Source organism: Aotus nancymaae, unplaced genomic scaffold (genome assembly GCF_030222135.1).
Source record: "Aotus nancymaae isolate 86718 unplaced genomic scaffold, 86718_ANA_hifiasm-v0.15.2.pri h1tg000036l, whole genome shotgun sequence".
In the NCBI taxonomy this organism is placed as follows: domain Eukaryota; kingdom Metazoa; phylum Chordata; class Mammalia; order Primates; family Aotidae; genus Aotus; species Aotus nancymaae.
This window is the reverse complement of record NW_026988450.1, coordinates 79,061,341-79,086,173: the sequence shown is the minus strand read 5'-3', so window position 1 is coordinate 79,086,173 and position 24,833 is coordinate 79,061,341. Positions and strand designations below refer to the sequence as shown.

The window sequence follows — 24,833 nt, the reverse complement described above, 5'->3', positions numbered from 1 at the left end:
AGAATGTCACTGTGGAAAGGATGAAACCCCACATGAAAAATCCAAAGAGAAATGTGAAAAATTAGCTTTTTAATCAAGACACTGACACAATGAGGCACCAGTGGACAGGAGCAAGGACATACTGGTTTCATCCTGAAATGAAGGAAACTAACCAGAGATGCATGCTGAGACTCCAGGTCATCAGCTGTCATTCAGGCCAAACCCCTGCTGAGCAAAGTAAAGGACTGCTTCAGCATTAATCACATGTAGAAGACATCTTGTCGGGATTATTTGAGATTTTATAAAGATTAAACAGTTCACACTAGACTAGAATTAAACACTGATCATGGTTACATTGCCTAAACAATTTTCACATTAGGATAAAATATCATTTACTGAACACCTATGCATGCCAGATACTGAAATAGGCAATGGATGAAAATTACCTTTCATTCCATTTACAACCTTAAGAGTTCCATCAGCCTCATATTATTGATGAGGAAATTGGTGCCCTGAGAGGTTCAGGGTATGCCTCACTTTCTTTATGCAAAGCTTCAAGGGGAATCCAGTCCCTCAGATTTCTTCCTTCTGTGCCCCTCCCCTCCTTATAAGGCTGCTACCCATACCACCTCTGGAGTATGGCAAGACTAGACTCTGTGTGTGTGTGTGTGTGTGTGTGTGTGTGTGTGTGTGTATGTGTGTGTGTAGAAAAAGAGAGAAAGACAGAGTACAGGGAAGGGGCAGGACTGTAGTGGCCAGCAAGAACTCCCAATTTCATGCCCTGTTACTGTAAGAGGCAAAGGCATTTTCAACTTCTCCTCTTGCTACAAATCTGAACTGTGTTACAAATCTCTGAACATCTGATTGGGGACATCTTTGAGTTTCATGGGGCCACAATAGCACCCAAAGCACCACCTTTTCCTGCTATGCCAGGGTATCTCCCAGGTCTATCCCTGGGGTGGCAGTGCCTTCATGGTTGACCTTCAGCTGACCTAGAAGAGTTGCTTGGTGCACAAAGCCTCCAACTGACTTGTTTGCATCAATGTGGGCCTCATTCTTTAGAAAATGATTCTGCAGACAGCTCTCAAAGAGGAACTGAATATACAACCTCCAGCTGGCAAAGCCAGATGACTTCTAGGTGTAACTTGTGTGTATATCCCTGGCCACAGCAGCCAGGGGTATGCTCGGAGCCACGACTGGCATCATTGCTGCAAGCTCCGACTCTCTTTTCTCTTCCTTCTTGGGTTCTCACCCCTTTTGAGATGCTCCAAGGGAGGCCATGTGATCTTGTGGGAAAACCCCAAGCTATTAAGCCAGTAGAGCATGTATTCAAATCCCAACTCTTCCATTTACTAGCATGTGATTTGGAGCAAGTTAGTTAAGTTCTCTGAGCCTCAGTTTCTTCAACTGTAATATGATTCTAATTACCTTCCTAGGACCCAGATATTAATCAGTCAAAAAGGTGGAGCAAAAGAATTCCAGGCAGACAGACCCAAATGGCCAAAGGCATAAAGATGAGATACTATAGGATATTTGCTGAGAAGGAGTGGGGGACTACAAGCACCCAAATATTTTAAGGGAAAGAACAGGCCAGAGCAGAGGTTTTATAAGTACAAAGAGACAAGTCTTGAAGAGCATTGAAGGAGCTTGGATCTTATTCAGTGTGCAATAAGAGATAGGAATTATTATCCCCATTTTATAGATGAAGAAACTGAGGCTCAGAAAAGGAAAGAAATTTACCCACAGTCACAAAGCTAGTGAGTAGTGAGCTCAAATCCAAACCCAGGTATGTGTAACACCAAAGCCAGTGTTCTTTCTCTTCCACCTCACTGTAAGTGCATGCAGAGAAGGGCAACTGTGACAAAGGATGACTCAAACCATCCAAACACAGCTGGTGGACAGGGCATCACCCTCAGAAGCATCCTGTCCAAGGCAGTGTTACCCACACAGACATTTTGACAGCTTCTGCTGTTCTGATGGGCTTTTGGCTTAGAATAGCACTCACCTCCTCTGGTCAGGAACATTCTTGCAGATAAAGCCAGCTGGAGGGCCAAGCCTGGGTATCTCATCAATGTCAAGCAGGCTAGCTCTGAGTCGCAGGAAACCCGCTGGCTCATCATGGCTTTATGAGGAGTTGTTGAAAGGACACTAGCAAGGGCAGCTGTCCCAGGTGCTGGAGAGTCCACAAAGCGCAAATCCCATCTCTGTCACTAACTAGCTGTGTGACCTACGGCAGGTTGCCCAACTCTTTGGAGTTCATTTCCTCATCGGAGTAATAGGGGAAATAATACTGACCTTGCTGAATTGGGGTCAGAGCTAAATCGGATAACAACACATTAAGTCCCCAGTGCAGCCCAGTGCGAGGCAGCTTCAGTATAGAAAGGCCGTGCCTGGGTGCATTCAAAAACTTAGTGCTGCGGGTTTAGTTCTGATTCCTCTTCCCACTACCTCTGTGACCATGGGCGGATGATAATAACCATTTCTCATGACCCTTGTGCTACAAAGGGATCTTAACAATACTCTCCACCTTCATGTGATTCATTACAACATTTACGTGCGTTATCACACCTAAAGCACTTAAACGGTGTTTGACATATTTTAAATGCACACTGGTTGTTGGCTGTTGGTTTCTATATACGTGAGCCATTGCTATTTTGTCTACTCCTTCCCAGTCACAGGCCCAGCTCCTATCCCTTCATTCACCCATTCCTTTCTCAAGTATTTATTGAAGTTCAACCATGTGGCAGGTGCTTCTAAATACTGGGGTTAAAACAGTGAACAAAACAACAAAGACCTTGCTGCTCTGAAATGTTTTTTTTTTTTTCTGGGAAGACAGACAGTGAAGCAAACAAGGAAATATATGACACAGTGTCAGAGAGTGATGAATTTGATGAGGATAGAAAAAGTTAAATAGTGGAATAGAGCATTGAAAGGGTATTTACACTGGTCTCTTAGTCTGTTTGTACTGTTATAACCAAATACTTGACACTGGGCAATTTTTAAAGAACAGAAATGTATTTCCTCCCAGGTCTAGAGAATGGAAAGTCCAAGACCAAGGTGCCAGCAGGTTCTGTGTCTAGTGTGGGCCCTTATTTCTGCTTCCAAGATGGCACTTGAAACGCTGTATCCCCATGTGGCAGAAGAGCAGGAAAGAAGGGATCCACTGACTTCTACCCTTTAACACAGGCCTTAATGCTATCCATGAGAGCTCCACCCTCATCACTTTGTCACCTTCTAAATGTCTCACCTCTTAATACTATCCTACTGGCAGTGAAGTTTCAACACAGGGATTTGGGGGACACATTCAGACCAGAGCAGGGATCATGGAAGGTCTCTCTAAGGAGGTGACATTTGATCAGAGACCTAAAGGACATGCAAGGATCTAATAAGGTTAGCAACTCTCAGACACAGTTTCTCCTATGCAGAGAGGTGGCTTAACTTGGTATAAGGAACACAGGACTTGGAGTTGCCTGAGCAAGTGAAGGACCAGACTATAGTTCCCTAAGCAAAGAGGACATCAGTCTTCATACTGACACATGCGGGCGTGCGACAGAGCACACACACATGCTCAAAATCCTCTATTTTCAACCAAGACCTTCAACCAACGAGAAGATAACAATAAACCAATAATAGCTTTTCTATATTCATCAATCCGTCCCCAGTTTACAAAGTGTTTTTATCTTCTCGAAGCCCAGAATAGCAAGAAACAGATGGCACACTCAAGGTGGTTGCGTGGAGTGAGTTGAAGGAAGGGACTATCTCTGAAGGTGTGTGTAGGTTGCCTGGAGCTCCTCTGTGTACCCTTTAAAATCACTCCACTTCTCCCTGCTCTTCCTGGGGGGCACGAGTGAGAGGGCTGATCTACATGGGTTACATCTGTGACCTGCTTGGCCCTCAGGCACCCAGTTGAGGGTCACCAATGGCAGGTGCTGGGTAAGAGATGAAGGGAAGGAAGTGAGGAATGTGAGGTCAAGATATTTATTCCTTTGGAATCATGTGAAGCTGGCTATGCCACTTCACAGAAATTAATATCCTCCCAAGCCCACTGCTGTGCTGCCTGCAATGTCAAACCAACTCATGCCTTTGGGGCTCTTCTCATCCCTTTGAGCCTAGAGGGATGACCACTCTCCTGCCACCAGACTTGGGTTTCTGAGAGATTTCTTAAGGTTTCCCTACTTCCTATCCTCGTCTTTCTAATTAAGTCCTTTATCAGTTCACCCTGCCTGAATTGTCTTGATTTGAATGTGCCCCCTCTCTTCTGCTGGGTCTCTAATTGAAGCAATAGGGATAAAGAGGAGATGAAAATCCCACTGTGCTCAGCAATTGTGGGAAGTTGTTGTGGCTCCTAGGACCAAAGGGATAAGGAGAAAAAGCACTTACTGGAACCAGTGTGAGCAGCCACTGCCATGGCGCAGAGAAGCAGGCAGGTAGCGAGTGGAGCACCTCAGTGCCACCGGGGCAAACTCAGAGCAAGAGCGGGCACTGTCATCGACAGCCGAGGGACCTGTGATCAGAGGGGTCACCTTGTTTGCCCAGAGTCATGTGCCCACAGCTGTGGGGGTTGAGCGCTCCTCTCTTCCCACGTTACTCCCTTCACCTGCCGAGGAAGAAGTCCCTGTAACACCTTCCACCCTATGGGGAAATGCCAGGAAGGGGGTTTTTCCCTCTCTTATGGTGCTTTACTCCATCAGACTGGGGAAAGCCAGGGTCACTGGACCTCAAGACAATCGTGGGGCCCAGGTGCTAAAGACCCACAAGGACCTCAGTCTGTCTTGTCGCCTCACAGACCTGTTTGTGCCCAAGGTAAACCAGTTTTCTCCTCACATGTGGCAAGCCCAGTAACACAGGTTCTTCCTTCTGCCCCACAAGAAACACACCTTCAGAGACAGTCCCTTCAGAGGACTACACACACCTTCAGAGATAGTCCCTTCATTAAACTCACTCCAGTCAACCGCCTTGAGTGTGCCATCTGTTTCTTGCTACTTTGGGCTTCAAGAAGATAAAAACACTTTGCCCACAAGAAAGTAAAGACCCACCATTCTCCAGGTTCCCTGCCAGCCACTGAGTAGATAAATCAGCTCAGTCCCGCTCTGTCCACGGGAAGGAGCTGGAGGTTCCCATTTGTGCCTCAGATCCAAGACACATTGTCTAATCCATTTTACCTGAGAGCCTGTGTTGAGGGGGTTGGTCTTCAACTGACTGTCAGGCCCCTGTAGCCACTCTCTCCATCACTTAGCATCTTGTGGAAAGGAGGGGTGAGTCCCAGCCCACCCTATCCCCACTTCTCCAACCTCCAGTAGGATACCACAGAATCAAGATCTGAACTCAGGTCGCATTTCTTCAAGTTCAGTGTTCTTTCTTACCCCTCCACTGTGAAATCAACCATCCAACCAGATGGACAAACCCAAACCAGTTACCAATTCCCACGACATTTATTCCTGCTTGTCATTATTATTATTAATTTCTATTGTTGTTGTTATTATTAGCAGTACCATGGGCTGTTTCAGACTGTCCAGGTACAAATTCCAGCTCTTCCTCATAACAACTGTGGGGCTTGGATAAACTATTTAACCTCTGCATGCCTCAGTTTCCCATAAGTGAAATAAAGGTCTTACTTGTGTCTGTCTCATGGGGTTGTGGTGAGTATTAAATGAGATGATGCATGTGCAGTGTTTTGCATTGTGCTTGGCACATAGTAAGTGCTCAAAAAAGTCGCTAATGCTATTATTACTATTTTATTATTTAAGCAATCAGAATATTTCAAATGATAGAAAGGCTGAGAAATAAAACTAAGGAAAAGGGCATGAAGCTGGGCACAGTGGCTCATGCCAATAATCCCAGCACTTTGGGATGCCGAGATGGGTAGATCGCTTGAGGCCAGGAGTTCAAGACCAGCCTGGCCAACATGGCAAAAACCATCTGTACTAAAAATACAAAAATTAGCCAGGCATGGTGGCAGGTGCCTATGCCTATAATCCCAGCTACTCAGGAGGCTGAGACACGAGAATCACTTGAACCTGGGAGGCTGAGGTTGCGGTAAGCCAAGATCTCACCACTGCACTCCAGCCTAGGCAGTAGAGTTAGACTCTGTCTCAAGAAAACAAAAACAAAAACAGAACAAAAGAGTGTGAGAGGAGCTGGCATTCATTAGAATATTCAGGGAGACAAACAATTGTTAAGGCACCCCTGGCCACGGGCCATTTTATACCATGGAGGTGTTCACATCACGGGGCATAAACTGAAGTGGGAGGGATCTGGACTGCATAATTATGCAATGAATTTTGGAGGGTAGCATCTTCTCTGTTTTTCTCTATTTTTAAGCAGGAAATAAAAATATAGGTGTAATGGGCTGAATTAGGTCTCCCCAAAATTTGTATGTTAAAGTCCTAACCCAAGGGCCTTAAAATGTAATTGTATTTGGAGACAGCTTCTTTAAAGAGGTAATTAAGTTACATTGAGGTCATTAGGGAGACCTAACCCAATATGACTAGTGCCCTAATGGAAAGAGGAGACTAGAACATAAGGTAGGCCACATAAAGACACAGGGAAGATGGCATCTGCGACCATGGAGAAAGCCCTCTGGCAACACCAACCTGCCAACACCTCGAACCTAGACTTCCAGCCTCCACAATTGTGAGGAAACTAACATCCGTTGATTAAGCCACTGAGTCTGTGGTGCTTTGTTACAACAGCCCTAGCAAACTAATACTACAGGTAATAGGGTAAACAGAGACTTTTCTACCAAACCACAGTCATTAGGAGGATGCACGTTTACTTAAGCAGGTTCTCTGAGTCCTACTGCAGTCAGGCTCCTTCCTGGCATCAGCACACTATTCAAAGCCAAGGTAAACAGAAATCCACCTTTGAAAGCCATTTACTTTTGCTCTGCTCCTTGACTGCTATCTGCACTCCACCCACCCCACTGAGCCCTACTCAGCCACTCATCAGCTGCCTGTGCTCTTTTGGATAAGAACTAAAGAAGGCATCAGTGTAGATTCATCCACACTTAAAGAAGTTTAAGATCAATTGAAGATGAATCAGTGACACCGTCTTTCTCTGACCTGGGGCATGCCATGTGCAGGAGGCACACTCATATGTGTAGAGCAGGGAAAGGCCTTGGAAGTCCTCTAATCCTGTCTCTTCTGCTACTAGCTGTGTGATCCAAAACAATGATTTAACTCCTCTCTGTCTCACTTTCTGTATCTGTAAAGTGGAAACAGTGATCATACTACTTCATAGAATTATTGCAAGGATTAAATCACTGGATTCATATGAAAGCAATGTGTAAGCTTTTATGTTTCCTACGAAGGTCAGGAAGTCATTAGTCAACCAACAGTTTTGAGTATTTACCTTAGACCAGACTGTCTAGGGTGTGCATTATATTGTAGGCACCCAAAAACTATGAATCGCATGATATATAATTGGAGTGTGATAAGATGAATAGCTGTGGTTTTTACCCTCATGGAATCCACACTTAAAGGAAGAAATGGATGTTAAGATGGCAATGCAGGTGGCAAGGGCTATATACTATAGAATTGTTGAGATCACTGCAGAGCACCAAGTGCAGCCTCTAGACCCCCTCTGTGGGTCTGGGAAGGTTGTGGAAGTCGTGGTCTCTAAATGGTTAGCGAAGGCAGAAAACAAGACCTGGCCTGGTAAAGGAAGCTAACTGCAGGGAAGGTAGGATGTTTCCCACCAAGAGACAGACGGCAGAAATAAAAGCATTTAAGTGTGAAATAGAACAGGGATTGTGTCTGGTTTGGCTTCTTCCAGAAGCAAACCTTGAGACAAAGATTTGAATGTAAGTAATTTACTCAGCGGTGGTCCAAGTAAACACAAGTAGATTGGAAAATGAGAAGGAAGGCAACCGATAAATGATGCATCATCAGATTAGTTACCTCTGTGGGCGACTGGTGCTTAATCCCACTGGGGAATTCAGGGAAATGATATGAGAGCATGTCTCGAAGTTATCAGGCCCAAAGGGTGAGGGAGCCGGAACTATCCAGCAGTTCCCATGGGCATTGGTCAAGTGCTGCTTCTGAAGGGTAATTTCCTGACACCTCCCAAGGCTGCATTTCATGTGGGCAGAGTGCCCTCTAGTGGCCAGAGAAAAACACCATGCGAAGAAACACAAGGGCTGACACCTGAATGGTGGGTGAGCAGCTACAGGCAGAGCACCTGCAGCATCAGACACCACATGCACACAGAAGTACAAATGCTTCCGAGTTCTGGAGCACATGCCCAATTGGGGAGTTGCAGGTGATGAAGCTGAAGAGACAGGTGGAGGCAGGGGCATGCATATATGTCACGCTTTGGCGTGTGAGTTTTATCCTGAGGGCAACGGTGAGCCATTGGAGGGATTTAAGATCGGGAGAGGCATGGTCAATAGTGTATCTTTAATACACTATTAAAGATACTGTTTGATTCTGCTGTGTGAAGGATACCATTGAATGGAACAAGACTGGAGTCAGGAAACCCAGTGGGAGGCGCTCATGTTAGTGATCAAGAAGGAAAATGGGAAGAGCCTGATTTTAAAACATACACACACAGTGGTAGAAGCAAACATGTTCAGAAAACAAAAACAAACCCAGCAGAACTTGGCGATTTATTGAAGATGGATACAATGGGGAAGGAGTCGGGATGACTCTAAGGGTCTCTGATTTTGATGATTTGGCAATGCTGGTGCCACCAAGTGAATTCAAGAGTAATGCAGCAAACAGGCTTAGTTGGAGGGAAGATGCATTAGGTTTATGGAATTTGTGATTGGAGGAGGAAGAGGGCAACCAGCTTGAGATATGGAAGCTTGAAGCCCAAGAAGGATAACTGACCTGGACATAGAAATTTAGAAACAGTCAGCACATGGGTGTTGAAAAGGCTGGGACTGAAAGAGACGGACCATGTAAGTCTGTAAAACTGAGCCATTCAGTGGGCCAAGGACAGAACCATAGCAATCACCAATATTTAAAGTGAAAGAGAAGCAAAAACAGGCATTCTTAAAGGGGCCAGGCAAGAGAAAAGCAAAGGACATCACTAAACCATAAAAAGTCAAGAGAATCAATATCTTGGGGTGATCAATAAAAACACCAGTCTGCAGGTGTCCAGCAGGATGTAAACTTACATGTGTACATCGATTTTTCCACTTTGACTGGCAGGCTAGACTGTTCTTCGTTCCTTTCATTCCAGCCTGAGATGCCAATGGGCATTAAGAGCACAGGAATAGGCAGTGAAGAAAACTAGTTTGAGAAATTTGAAAAGAAGGAGGAAGAGAAGCTGGTTGATAGTCACACGTGTCTGCAGGATCCAGGGTACTTTGTTCTTTTGCTTAGAAGAGACTCTTATAGGATGAGGAGGAGCAGGGAGAGGAGACCAGGAGAAACAAATAAGAAAAAAAAGGATCACTGAAAAAGTAAGTTGCTGAAGAAGTTATAAAATGATCAAGATCTCAGGTAGAAGTGATGACCTTCAGCAAGAGAAGGAAAGACAGACACATCATCTGGAGTTGACGTGAAAGAGATGAAAGTGAGTAACAGACAAGTGCATGAGGATTGGAACAGAAGTAAGTCACCACCAAGAGCCACCACCATTTTCTCAATGAAGTAGAAGGTAAGATCATCTACTGAGAGAAATAGAGTAGAGGGTTAAGAGGAGAGCTGAGGGTTTGGACTAGCCATTGAGGAGAAAAGAAAAGGAAGCTGACTAAGAACGAGTGAACAGGCAGTCAGAACTCAGGGCCCAGCTGGGGCTGGAGACCATGAATTTTCAGTCATCACATTCTATATGGTGATGATGCTGTGATTGCGGTGCAATGGACTGAATATTCATGATCCTCCAGAATTCACACGTTGAAACCCTAACTCACAAGGTGATGGTATTAGGAGGTGGGAACTCTGGGAGGTGATTAAATCATAAAGGTGGGAGCCCTCATGGATGGGATTAGTTCCCTTATTTTAAAAGGTCCCAGAGACTTGCCTTGCTTCTTCCACCACATGAGGACACAGTGAGAAATCACCATGTCTGAACCAGAACACAAGTCCTCACCAGACATCAAATCTGCAAGTACCTTGATCTCGGACTTCTCAGCCTCCATAACTGTGAGAAATAAATTTCTGTTGTTTATAAGCCACCTAGTCTATGGTATTTTGTTATAGCAGTTCATATGGTCTAAGACACTCAGTATTGACATAATGGTATCCAAGCCTCATTTTCTGTCTCTGTGGAGGCCTGTGTATGTGTGTATGTGCATGTGTGTACACGCATGTGTGCACAGGGAGCATCATTGCAGAACTGACCTCTAATGACCATTTCTGGTTCCCTCTATGCATCTCTGTCCAGGAGCTGTATTCTCAATCCTATGACGCTGTTGGGGTGATGTTTGCCTCCATCCCAGGATTTGCGGACTTTTACTCTCAGACTGAAATGAATAACCAGGGAGTGGAATGCCTGCGCTTGCTGAATGAGATCATTGCTGACTTCGATGAGGTAAATCTAAACCTGAGAAATTTACAATCACACACGGGCATCATTGTTGTCAAAGCATTGTGTTATTCATTGTAGGAATTACCTTTTTTGTTTTGTTTTGTTTGCACTTACAGAATTCCAGCCTGCATTATAAACACAAACATGTATTATCTGATTTAGTTATCATGATTATCGCCTGAGTTAAATGCTATTGTTTCCCTCTTTGGGGGATCAGGAACATGAAGCTCAGGGGGGTTAAGTAACGTAACCCAGTGTCGCGCAGCTGGCAGATGGCAAAGGCAGGGCTTGACTAGAGGCCTGTATGAGGCCAGTGCTGCTACCCAGGCACTGACACCACAGAGGCTGGACACTGATGCAGGCGTTGCTCCATCTTCTCAAAGTGTCAAAGATAAAACTGTCCATTTGTATTTGGTATAAACAAGTATAAACACTGCAGATAGCGGTTTCTTGCGCAGGCTCCATGAGTCTAATGAAAACATTCTGTAGGGGAAAATACTCATGCTACACTTCATTTCCATCCATGAAGTTGACAGAAGTGAGCTTTCTCCTCCCCCACTCCCCATCTTGAAGGACATCAGAGTCCATCCAGTTGCTGAAGCCTGAAATGGGAAGCAAGTGATTCATTGAGAAAATGCTACAGAAGAAGCCAAATCCCGGCCTAACCCTGGAGGGAACTCAGGCACATAAATGGTACAACTGTCTCACACTGAGGCAGGGCGCAGGCTTTTGGATACCCATGTTGGTCAGTCATTATTGGTCATGGGCTGCCCTGGTAGGGGTACATAGCCTCCCAGGCATTTCCAGCAAGGGAGTTCTCATGAGGCCAGGCAGATTCTCCAGAAGAGGACGCAGCAATGCACTGTCAGTAGCCGGCACTCATGGCATTTTGGAGGATGGCCCCACAAAGGAGCGTGGGGTGGGGAACACAGCAACTGCTGCACCACTCAACACAACAGCCTCTCCCTCCACCCCTATGCTCAATCCGGCTACTGAGTCCAGTGAAGTCCTTCTTTCCATTGTATACATTTATGTGCAAAATGTGATGCTTTGACGTATGTATACATAGTGGAATGATTAAATTAAGCTAATTAACATCCCCACCAACTCACATGTTATCACTTTTTTGTGGCAAAAACATTTAAGGTCCACTCTCTTCGCAATTTTCAAGTATCCAATACATTATTATTAACTATAGTCACTATGCTATGCAGTGGATCTCCAGAACGTATTCCTCTTGTCTAACTAAAACTTTATACCCTTTAACTAATATCTCCCTGTTCCCACCATAACCCCCAGGCTCTGATAATCACGATTCTACTCTGCTTCTGAGTTCGACGTTTTTAGATTCCACGTATAAGTGATATCATGTGTATTTGTTTTTCTGGGCCTGGCTTGTTTCATTTAGCATCGTATCCTCCAGGCCCTTCCATGTTGTTGCAAATGACAAGTCTCCCTTCTTTTGGTGGCTGAATAGTATTCCACTGTGTGTGTGTGTGTGTGTGTGTGCGCGCGCGCACACGCGCGCGTGCGTGTGCACATGCGGATGTGTATGTATCCATTCATTTCTCAATGGACACTTAGGTTGATTCCATATTTTGCCTGTTATGAACATGCTGTGATGAACATGGGTGTGCAGACAGCTCATCAACTTTCTTAATTGCTCTCACATCTGCCTTTTTCTCACCATCAATGCTGCTTTTACCTTGCTTCAGGACATATTATCTCTCTCCTAGATAACTGTAGTCACCTACTCTCTGCTCTCCCTGCCTGCATCTCACCATTAGCAACCACCAAAGGCAGGAGTATTTTGTCACATCCTTTTGAAGCCTAAACCCTTCGGTTAACTCTAGCAGGTCAGCGGGGGCCTTGCACTCACTGTTCCTGTCTCCTCTCCAGCCTTACCTATCTCTGCATGCCACCTGGCCAGCACCACCCAACTACTTACAAGCCAGCAAGCCCACCTGGCTCTCACACACTGCGCTTTCTGCCTGGAGGCCATGCCATCCTCTCCCTTACCCCAACCTCTCTCCCTCGACTCCACGGCCAGCTGAAAAGCTAACATTCATTGAACAGTTAATGCAAACATTACTTCTACTTTTGAAGGCTTTTCTAACTCCAGTCTCTACCCAGATAAATGTTGTCACTCCTTTTTTTTTTTTTTTTCTCGAGTCGGAGTCTTGCTCTGTCGCCCATGCTGAGTGCAATGGTGCGACCTCGGCTCACTGCAACCTCCACCTCCTGCATTCAAGCAATTCTGACTCAGCCCCCTGAGTAGTTAGGGTTACAGGTGCATGCCACCATACCTGGCTAATTTTTTGTATTTTTAGTAGAAACAGGGTTTCACCATGTTAGCCAGGCTGGTCTCAGACTCCTGACCTTGTGATCTGCCTGCCTCAGCCTCCCAAAGTGCTGGGATTACAGGCATGAGCTACCACGCCCGGCCTTCACTCCTTTTTTAATGAAAAATGTATACTCTGAAAAATCTTCTATCATAGAGGCTGAAACCCTTCAGTACCACCCTGTTTACCATCCACTACACACTTAGTTCTAGCGTGGAAACCCATGTTACTAATCTCTACAGGTTTTTACACGTGTTTCCAGAAACGCAAAGCATTTTCAATATATATCACTTAATAGTGATTTATCTCTCACACAATCCCTTAGGCTAGGAATTATTAGCTTTCATTTTATAAATAAGCAAAGCTGAGACTTAGAAACACCAAGAATGACCAGGGTCACATATCACTAAGTGGGAAAGCCAAGATTTAAACTTCAGCCTCCCATACTATTTTCATGTGTAATCATTTGTGTTGCACTGCTTCTCACTTACCTGGCACTTCATGGTAATGATTTTGAAGACGTAATCTCAATCACGGTCATCGTAGGTGTCTTGGCGTGGCTGTAGTGGGTCAAGATGGATAAGACCTAATCATTTCTTGCCTCCCAAGGCTTCACCATACAATGGGAGGCAGGGGGACTATGAGTTGCTCTTACACAAGAAGTCACTGGTAAGTGTCCTAGTACAGAGGGCCTTGCATGGTGAGGAGGGGAAGGCAATTTTGTGACAATAGCGCCTTTAACTCCTATCTCTATGCTAGGCCGCAAGCTCACTAAGATGGAAACCATATTCTTGTAGCTGGTTAAGTCTCCAAGGCCTAGCTCTGTGTCTAGCACATAAGAGATGGACATGGCAGATGCTTGCTAAGTACTTGCTAAAAGAACTAACTAATGGGAGGACATAAACAAACTGGCAGATAGTAAGATGAAGATGGGTTATATCTACATATCAAACATACTTAACAATTTTTTTAATTATCTTATTAAAAATATTTGACTAAAGATTAAGATGTCAGGCTTTGCTGTATTTTAAACTTTATAGCAGGGGTGTCCATTGTTTTGGCTTCCTTGGTCCACATTGAAAGAAGAATTGTCTTGGGCTACATATAAAATACACTAACACTAAGGATAGCTGATGAGCTTTAAAAAATTCGCAAAAAGAAATATCTCATGTTTTAAGACGGTTTACAAATTTGTGTTGGTCCACATTCAAAGCCATTCTGGGCCGCAGGTGGACAAGTTTGCTTTATAGCAACCCATCTTCCAAAAATGCTCCCTCTCACATTTTAAAATTGTAATGAATAAAGTACATTTGAATTACATTTGTGTCTCAGTGAACCGAATTATAGACACTCTAGAGTCTTCCAAAGCAGAGAAAGAGAGCAGTGCCCCCTAGTGGTTGAAATGGGTGTTTGCAGAAGGAAGTTAAAGAAAAGGGGTTTGGTCTAGGAGGCTGGGTTCTTCAGAACATGGACTTTAGACTAGGAGGAAAAGTGTGAGTAAGAGGAGGAGGGGGAGAAGTAGATGGGGAGGAGGGGAGAGAGGAGAGAGAAGAGCGGCAGCAATCAGGAGAAGAAGGATGAAAAGAGGAGGAAAGGGAGGAGGTGGAAGAGAAAGGGTGGGACAGGGGAAGGGGGAAGGTCAGGGAGAATGTAGTCAACAGGAAAAATAAAAACATGGTCTGAAATGCCAGTCTCAAGCACTCTCAACTTTGCCTGTGTGGGCCCTTGGGTCGCTCAGACATGCCGTTTTTTTTTTTTTTGTTTTGTTTTGTTGTGTTGTGTTGTGTTGTGTTTTTTGGTCAAGAGAGGCCCTCTAGATTCTGCCTGGCTACGTTCACTTCAGTACTGACGCTTCTCTTCTAGCTGATATAATCACCACCAGAAACTGAGATCATACAAAATTCTTTCCTGGCTCAGAGGAAACCTAAACTTTGCACAGATCACACCCTCCGAGACTGTGTCTGCAATAACCCAACTCAAGGGCTCCTCACCCCTCAGCCTCTACCTCAACAAAGGGCCAAAGACCCCTCTCACATCTCACTTCTCCATTTGTTCTAGTGAACAATGGGCTGATCAGGGACCACAGTATGCCCCCAGACACTTTTAGCTATAGAGTAAATAAATCTGCTGCATGGATATTAAATGAGATGACGAAGCTCCTTTCTGCCTCCAAACTATCTTCTGAGGGGGAGGCTTACCAGAGCCTGAAACTGACTCTCAGCCAAGTGGTTCTGATGAGAAGAGAAGGAAAAGAACCTGCTCTCCACAGGACCACATCAGATCGGTCTGCCGCCAGCGGAAAGCTGCGGGAAAGTAGCCGCAGGGAGGCAGAGGGAAGGAGGTGAGCAATTGAAGATGTTCCAGGATTTTTAAGTGGAAACATTAGCAGCTGAAGAGCTGCCACAACACCAAATCTGTTTGGTTAGTGTCTGAGGGCAAAGGTCAGTCATGATCCAAGACTGAAGACCTGCGGACCCTGGGCACAACTTGCAGAATCTCAGTGGGAGCAGAAGAGGGGCTTCACTTTAGTTCAGGAAACAAAAATAATAAACAAAGCCTGCCTCTGCTGTAAATCAAGTTACACACACACACATGCACACACATACACACATACACACACACCGCAAAGCAAAGGACCTACCTGTGTTCTCCATGTTCCCAGAAGAGTTTCTCTCAAGGAGGAATTTTCCAAGTTTTCTTAGCTCCTGATTAATTTTGAAACGATGCCTGAAACAAGAGAGTCTATAAAGAACCCACCTTTTCTGCTGCATCTGCTTGTCCGTCCTCCCCAGGATGACATGAGACCCTGAGGATATTACAATCTTAAATGAAGGTAAAAAGTTAGAGCATCAGAAATTGCATCTAAATGTCGCCAAGAGTGGGAATAAGAAGACAAAGTTTAGACTTGGAAATCAGTGAGGTCTGAGTTGGAGCCTAGCTCTCCCACTCAGGGCTGGCTTCATGAGCATGCAGCCTGTGCAGTCACAAAAGGGACCCACGCTTGTTTTAACATTCTGCTGTTGCTCTCATGTAAGTCTTAATTTTTGAACAAGGTGTTCCACATTTTCATTTTGCACTGGGCCCTGCAAATTAGGTGGCTGGTCCTGTCTCCCCTTTCTCACCCTGGGATCTTGGGACACACTATTTTACCACATGGGGACTCTGTTTATTCATCTGCAAAATAGTTCTGAGAATACCAGGCTCAAAGTGCCACACAGAGAAACAGATGAGCAATGGAGGCAGAACCCCTAGTTCTGTGCCCCAACGTATGTGGACATCCCCTCTTCCAGTCTATTTTTTTATTTTATTTTTTTATTTTTTATTTTTTATTTATTTTACTTTAGGTGTATACTGTATCTGTCATTTCTCCCCATGTTATCCCTCCCCACCCTCCTCACCCTCCCCACCGCCTGCTCTCTCTCCTCTACCCCCCTCAACTGCCCCCAGTGTGTGATGCTCCTCTCCCTGAGTCCATGTGTTCTCGTTGTTCAACACCCACCTATGAGTGAGAACATACGGTGTTTGGCTTTCTGTTCTTGTGTCAGTTTGCTGAGAATGATGGTTTCCAGATTTATTGTATTTTATTTTATTTTAGGTGCATACTATATCTGTCATTTCTCCCCATGTTATCCCTCCCCACCCTCCTCACCCTCCCCACCCCCCACTGTCTCTCCCCTACCCCCCCGCCAACTGCCCCCAGTGTGTGATGCGCCTCTTCCTGAGTCCATATATTCTCTCCTGACTCGGTCTCTTTCTGAAGATAAGAATATGTATGTGGGGATGGAATGCTGTTTTCAATTTTAGATGGGTGGTCAAGAAGACTGCACTGCAAAGATGGGATTTGAAGAAAGACCTGTAGGGCTGAGGGAGTGAGCCATGCAGTTGTCTGAGGGAAGAGTAGCCCAGCAAGGGAACAACAGGTGCAGAAGTCCTGAGGCCGAAGCAGGCTTGGTTTGTTCTCAGGTCAGTGTGGCAAGGGGCAAAGGAGATCAGTGTGGCTGGAGCAGAATGAGAGAAGGAGACGATAAGGGAGGGGACAGGTCTCTGTAAGCCTTGAAAGTCACAGTGAAGACTGACTTTGACCTTGAGTAAAACAGGAAGCCATAGAAGGGTTTTGCACAGAGCAGGGACAGGATCTGACTTACATGTGAGGAGGCAGACCTACTCCTTAAAGAGTACCAGGTTACACCCATCTCCGCTCCTGACCCTTAGCAAGTAGTCCTCATTAAATATATGTGACTGGCTGCAAGCATGATTCTCAGAGAGAAAAGCAGGTAACTGGAGGATGCTGAATCATCAGAGGTAGCTCATTGTAAGCCAGGGGCCTGTTTTCAGGAGCCCCAGGCTGCTGGAAGAATAAACACCAGGGCTAACACCATTGCCTGGCTCTCTTTCAGTTGCTTGGTGAAGACCGATTTCAAGACATTGAAAAGATTAAGACCATTGGCAGCACCTACATGGCCGTGTCAGGCCTGTCACCTGAAAAACAGGTAAAGGACTCTTTGGACTCAGCCACAACGCATGGCAAGGATCTTGCTGTTGTCATGTCACCAATGGTGGTGAAGCCTCTGTCACCAAGTCTTAGGGAAAGATGGGGAGAAAAGCTGATGGACTGGATTATAGTAGCTATGTGATGTGAATTTGCCCCCAAGGTAGGTAGAGTCTACCCGACAAAGCCATGCTGTTTTTTTTTTTGAGAAACTTCTAGACTTTGTTCTGAACCTCACTGTTCCCTTGAACAAAATCAGAGCCAAAAAAAATCCTATTGTGATTTAGTTGTGGATCTTACTAAACGCCTAATACTAGCCTCTTTTTTCTTATTTTTGTTTTGTCTTTCAAAAGTCATATGTAATAATAATAATAGCTGCTGCTTTTTGGAGTGTTGACTGTGTTCCAGGCACTGATGTTAAATAGCAACACTGTCTACCTTCCAGGGTTAATGGATGAATTATCTAAGATAATGTCACGTTCCTCAAGCAAAGTTTTGCATCTAATAAGTCCTCAATTAGTGTTAAATGAATATGAGTCCAAGATACTTGGGGAAATAGAATTCTCATCAATTTCTTCCCATCCTTCCTATGCTTTTTCCAACTAAAAACAATAAAATACTTCAAGAGTGACTGTCTGGGACGAAATTCATGCTGGTTATTATTCAGTACATGTGCAGCAGGAATCAGAAAACTATAGCCCACAGGTCAAATCTGGCCCACCCTCTGTTTTTATAAATAAAACTTTATGGAACACAGCCATGCTCATTCATTTATATTTTGCCTATTGCTCCTTTCGAGCTAAAATGGCAACATTGAGTTGTCACAACAAAGACCGTATGGTCCACAAAGCTTAAAATATTGGCTATCTGGCCTTTACAGAAACTGTTTGCTAACCTCTGTTCAATAGGAGCACAAAGTTCTCTCATATAAAAAAAATCTCATTCAACACCTATGAGGTAGGAAGGGCAAGTAGGCTTATCCCCGTTTTATAGATTTGGAAACTGAAGTCCAGAGAGGCCCAGAGGCTTATGCAGCACTTCTCTTAGGAGTTTTGTAAGCAAATGTGTAACATCTCTTAAACACACACTGTGAGCAATTGGAAGGAAATAGACACAGTTCTTACATTGGAAAAGCTACACATACCTAGGAACACATACATACACACATACACACACATATACACAAACACATACACTCACACATACACACACTCACATACACACATAACCACATACACTCACACACACACACACATACCCACACTCACATACATACATTCACATACACTCACACCCACCCATACACCCCAATACACACACATACATACACACTCACATACACACATACCCACATACACTCTCACACACATATGCATACTCACACTCACACATACACACACTCACAATGTGCACACATACATACATACACTCACATATATACACATGCATATACTCACACCCACCCACACACCCCCAAAACACGCATATACACACACATACCCACATACCCTCACACACACACTCACATACACACACACATACACTCACACCCTCCCCAACACACACTAACATACACACACATTTACACATACCCACGTACACTCACACCCACCCACACACCCCAACACATGCACATACACACACATACATTGACACATACACACTCATACACACACACACCACATACACTCATGCCCACCCACACACCCCCAACACACATGTACATACATACATACACTCACACCCATTCACATACATGCCAGTGAGCATACACTCAGGGACTGATGCTACATCAACCTGAACAGACAGGTGTAGATGTGGAAGAAGGAACACAATGACCCACATATACGACACTCTTGCAAGCAAATCTCATGTCTTCCCTTGTTCTGAGATACCAGTGACTTGAGTGTACAGGGGCTCACACATATGGTCATTTCCTTTAAGGGATGTGCAGGTAGGGTTGGGTTAGGACATAAAGCCCCTGCTGCAGAAATGTTAAATGTTCCCCATGTTCCACATTAAATGAATTCTTCTCCTCATGTTTGTTTCAGCAATGTGAAGACAAATGGGGACATTTGTGTGCTCTGGCTGACTTCTCACTCGCCCTGACAGAAAGCATACAGGAGATCAACAAGCATTCATTCAACAATTTTGAACTCCGGATTGGTGAGTAGCAGCTGCAAGTGGGGCCTGATAGAGCCAGGTGACCTTGCTCCAACAGATCCTCACCTACCTTGGGCATCAATCCAGAGAAGCTTTTCCCTGCAAAATGCAACAGGCCTATCACGACCCTGCCAAGGATGGGGACAGGGTCATCTCAGACCTTTCTTAGTTTCCTCTCACTCAAGATGCTGGAAACAATTTAGGATACTGGCCTGTGTGCGGAAATATAAAACAGTCAGCCTTTGGCAAATGCTAGATGATTGTGAACCCCTCTTCCAACTCGCCTGCCCATGCAAGTTGTGCATAGAGATGTAGCCAACTAATCAGTCATTTAATTCTGACTTTTGGGTAGCTCAATTCTGGTGGTCAATGTATTGCTCTCAGGTTCTTCAGGATAATTTCTTTAGACAAAGGCAGGATTCTGCTCCTGAGGATGGCAGATACTATACTTCCAAAGACAGGCTTTACTCAGCCACAAAGCTCGCCCTTCCTTTGGGCTTAAAGACACCACTGTGCAAAGCAACAGCATAACAATAATCACTGCAATCAATAATAATCCTTTATAGTTTGCCATTCCTTCCACATCTCAACTCAGCCTCAATGACCTCCTGAAATGCAGTCTGAAAGCCCCTGGTTTAGTCCACATTCTCATTTTGTAGATGAGAAAATGTAGACCCAGAAAAAGGGAGTAACTAGCCTAAGATCACACAGGCAAATAGTCACACCAGCAGCAGTTCCAGCATTTCCTGACTCTGAGATAGTGACATTCTGGCTGCCAAGGTGCTGTTTAGAATAACTTTTGCTGCAGTCCTCATACTGTAGACATCTTCTGGCTGACATGCCATTTTACTTTATCTGCTTCTCCCTTAGCAGCTTTCAAGAAAAAGAGGTCAAGAAATACCAGTATCTGACTTGTCAGATCTAAGACATGCCGTATGTCTTTGTTCTTTGGATTGAAGGAGTTATATTTTATGTTTTTGATCTGTGGATGGGATGTTCAGGGTTTGTTCCCACATCTCCCATCAATCTTATCAATGTCATTTCTGAAATCGTTGACTACACAATTGATCCAGGAATAAACAAGAGGACTGTAATGATGAACAAAGAGATATTCGAAGTAAATTCTGAAGATGTTGCCAAATCAGGGTCAGCCCTTGTCATGACATATTATACTGCTAGTAGAGTTTCACTGATCTCAGAGGTTGGAAAATTAACTTTCCAACTGAATTAAGCATCTCAATTTGTGTTTTGGGTCTGCTGTAACCAGCTGTATGACTTTGGGCAAATCATTTAAACCTTCTGTGTCTCCGTTTCCTCCTATGTAAGCTGGGTGTTAAATTATTACCTCCTCTCCCTCCCTACCTCATAGTAATGAGAATCAAATGGGGTATTGGCTGTCAAAGTTCTCTGCAAATTTTAAAGAGCTAACTATCATTGTGATGCCCATGTATTCTATAGTGTGAGATTTTCACATTTCCGTCAATTATAACAGGGTGTTTGTGTGTCCTGCTTTTGCCTCTGCCTAGAATAATCTCATCCAGATATCTGCATGGCTATTCCCACCACTTTCTTCAAATCTCTGCTCAACAAAGTCTTTGCTAATCCCCTTACTCCAAAATACACTCTCTTCCATCTTTCACCATTCTTTTACCCTGATTGATTTTTCTTTGTAGCCCTAATAATTCACTGATATTATATTACATTTTAAAAATTATTTTCTATCTCTCCCCAGTAGAAGTTAAACTCCATGGGGACCAAGACTGTATTTCTTTTCCCTCCCACCATATCCCAAGTGCCCAGGACAGTACCTGGCTCATAGCAGGTGCCTAGTCAATGTTTGTAGAATGAAATAATTCTGTCACACAGAGACATACATGTCCACTAACGTGTTTATTGAAATGCTACCATTTCTAGAATTCTTTGTTTCCTAGAGGAGGAGGGAGGAGGCACTGAAGCTGTCTTTAAAAGTATTTACCAGATAAACTGTGGAATTGTGGGGAAGTAATAGTCCAAGCAGAGAGAAAGTCAGGACAAAGGGACAAAGGTGGGTACTGGCTGCAGATTAGGAAAACTCCAGCAGTTCCTCCAGTGTAGATATAATGCAGCAGTAAGGAACAGAGTGGGATAAATGAGGCTGGAAAATCAGGCAAAAGTCAGATCAGAGAGGTTCTTGATTGTGATTCTAAGGAGCATTGGCTTTATCCTGTAAGTGAAAGGAGCCCTGGAAGATATTTAGGTGGGTCATAACTTGTTCAGATGTGCAGTGCAAAAAAGCCCTCCCACTTCTGCAGCAGTGTGGAGGATGAACTCAAGGGAGACGAGGGAGGAGACAGGGAGGACAGTTAGAAAGCCATTGCCATGACTGAGGGATTGACGCTGAGGACCTAGGCTAAAACAGAGAGGGAAAAGGTCTGTCCAGGTTCCCAGAGCACTATGTCAGCAGAAGCAGGAGATCCCATGGACCCTGACTGCTGGTCCATGCTCTGATCATCCCACAGACTGAGACAAGTCAGTGCTCATATGAAAATAATAATTATATTCAATCAAGCACTCCCCGGTTGCCAGGCACTATGCCATGGTGGCTTTACTTATATTATCTCATTAAGTCTTCCTTTAATTATTTCCATTCTACTGATGAGAAAAGTGAGGTCCAAATAGGCTAAGTAACTGACCCAGGTGATACATCTAATAAGTGACTGAGGCAGGACCTGGACCCTCCAGTTCATCCACAGAGACCCCACACATAGTGATCACTGTCCCAGGGAGGGGTTCAGACACCCTAATGTCCCTCTTCTCCCTCTGACCTCTTACTCCTTTGGTTCACCCCCTAGGCATCAGCCATGGCTCAGTGGTAGCTGGCGTTATCGGCGCTAAGAAACCACAGTATGACATTTGGGGCAAAACGGTGAACCTGGCAAGCCGAATGGACAGCACAGGGGTTAGTGGCCGGATCCAAGTCCCAGAGGAGACCTATCTCATCCTGAAAGATCAGGGCTTTGCCTTTGACTACCGAGGGGAGATCTACGTAAAAGGCATTAGTGAACAGGAAGGAAAAATCAAAACGTACTTTCTCCTGGGAAGAGTCCAACCCAACCCATTCATCTTGCCCCCAAGAAGACTGCCTGGGCAGTACTCCCTGGCTGCAGTCGTCCTGGGACTTGTCCAGTCCCTCAATAGGCAAAGGCAGAAGCAGCTACTCAATGAGAACAACAACACGGGAATTATCAAGGGTCATTACAACCGGCGGACTTTGTTGTCACCCAGCGGGACGGAGCCTGGAGCCCAAGCTGAAGGCACTGACAAATCTGATTTGCCATAAAAGCATTTTCTTTGTGTTTCTTTTTTTTTGTATTTCTTTTATATATAAAATAAATATACTAATAAAAAGGTTTAATTTTTTTTAGAACAAGGATGGTTTCATTGGTCTTTGAATGTACCAGATCAAGGACACAATTTGAGGGTGTCTTCAAATATTCCCTTCACAAACATTTATTGATCACCTCTTGTGTATAGGGATCACTGGGAAGCAAAGATAAATGAGACCCAGTTTCTGACTTTGAGAGTTTGAGAGGCTCACAACTAGGTGGAAAAGACGGACATGAGAACAGAAACTCCATACAATCAGATACCACCATCTGCCATTTTTGAGCACTTGCCATGTGCCAAGCCAAGTGCCAAAGTTTTTAATAATGATGTCCCATAATCCTCACAACACCTGTACATTCATCAGTATTTGCTGAGCACCTACAATGTGCCTTCGGCTGTCCTACACTCCAGGGAACTCATGGCAAAAGTGTTTCCCTTATAGAGCTAACATTCTGGTTGGGGAATAATATATAATATTCCGAGGTCTTTTTGTTTTTTGTTTTTTTGAGATGGAGTCTTGCAATGTTGCCTGGGCTGGAGTACAATGGCACGATCTCAGCTCACTGCAACCTCCACCTCCTGGGTTCAAGCAATTCTCCCACCTCAGCCTCCTGAGTAGCTGGGGTTACAGGTGCCTGCCACCACGCCCAGCTAATTTTTTGTATTTTTAGTAGAGGCAGGGTTTCACTATATTGGCCAGACTGATCTCAAACTCCTGACCTCATGATCTGCCTGCCTCAGCCTCCCAAAGTGCTGGGATTACAATATTATATAAGAATATATAATATTCTTATTAACCAATACATAAACAATCTGCTTTCAGATAGAGGTAGAGACTAAATAAAATTAAGCTGGAAACTTGGGATAAAGATTGGGAGGACAGGGATGCTGATTTAACTGAGTCACCAGGGAAGGCTTTTTGAAGATGTGATGTCAAAGCTTGACCCTAAATAATGAGAAAGAGGTGACCCATAAGACCTGGGAGAAAAATTTCACAAGAAAAAGTAACAGCAAGTGCAAAAGCCCAGAAGGAGGATCCAGCCCAGCACCTGAGAAGAACAATGAGAAAGGCAATGGGTATGTGAGCCACTGTGGGCAAGCACACTGTTTCCTGGAAGACACCTAAGTGCTTATGACCACAAGACTGCCAGGAAAATTTCATACATATGAGAAAGCCCAGAAAAATTAAAGGATTTGGCCAAGGTCATGTAGCTAGTTGTAGAACTAGCTTCATAACTGTATTGGTCAATAAAAGCCAACTACGCTAACAAATAACTCCCAATCTTAGTGGCCAAAACACAATAAAAGATGTATTTCTTGCTCATGTTCTATTGTATATGTGTCAAAGGGTCTTCCATGCAATGATTTTGGGACCTAACGTTCTTCTGCATTGGAGTTCTCTTCTTGGTCCTCTCTGTCTAGCCAACTGAAGGGAAAGTAAAGGGAATCACTCAGAAGGTCTTAGCTACCAGGCATACATTATCTTTCTGTCCCACCTCACTGCAGGGGAAGTTAGGGAATGGATTATTCCTATGTTCCCTCACCAAAAGGAAAAATGAAATGCAATTGCCTATGCCACAGGCACCATGTCTTTCTGAGCCCAGAGTCTGTTTATTAACACTAAGCTATTCTGATAAGCACTATGTTGGAGGTACAAAGTTTAAGTAATTGAATGAGAATTACAAAATCCCAATCATTTCTAAACACTTGACTCTGAACAGCATCCCACTTAAAAGAAATTTAGTCCCAGGTAACCAATCCACAGTAGATATACCCTTAAAAAATACCTATCTGAGGCATCTCAAGAGGGACCCTCATGTTAGAAGTGGAGCTGTCTTCTCTTGAGGCACAAAGCAGAAAGGGAATTGAGGTTCAGGTGAACCTTAAACTCTGAACCATATTTGGGATGCCGTTTGCTCTTGGAAACTATGTACACATCAAAGAAGTATGCCCCCTCCAAAATCATGTCAAGGCCCCAATGGAATGTGAAGATGGCATGTGAAAAGCCTCAGTATACT

At 44.3% G+C, this 24,833-nt stretch overlaps 1 protein-coding gene across 2 annotated transcripts in view; it reads left to right on the top strand.

The window, feature by feature from the left end:
* ADCY8 (adenylate cyclase 8) overlaps nucleotides 1–22,858 on the top strand; it is a 250,218-nt gene extending 227,360 nt beyond the window's left edge. The window contains exons 15-18 of one of the 2 annotated variants that reach the window (XM_021666890.2): nucleotides 10,312–10,458; nucleotides 17,195–17,287; nucleotides 19,338–19,452; nucleotides 22,281–22,858. In XM_021666890.2, the coding sequence (XP_021522565.1) occupies nucleotides 10,312–10,458; nucleotides 17,195–17,287; nucleotides 19,338–19,452; nucleotides 22,281–22,768 (843 nt within the window). In that variant the 3' untranslated portion in view covers nucleotides 22,769–22,858. The remainder of the gene's footprint in view (nucleotides 1–10,311; nucleotides 10,459–17,194; nucleotides 17,288–19,337; nucleotides 19,453–22,280) is intronic. The other variant, XM_021666891.2, reaches the window with a different exon arrangement.
* Nucleotides 22,859–24,833: the final 1,975 nt, after the last annotated feature.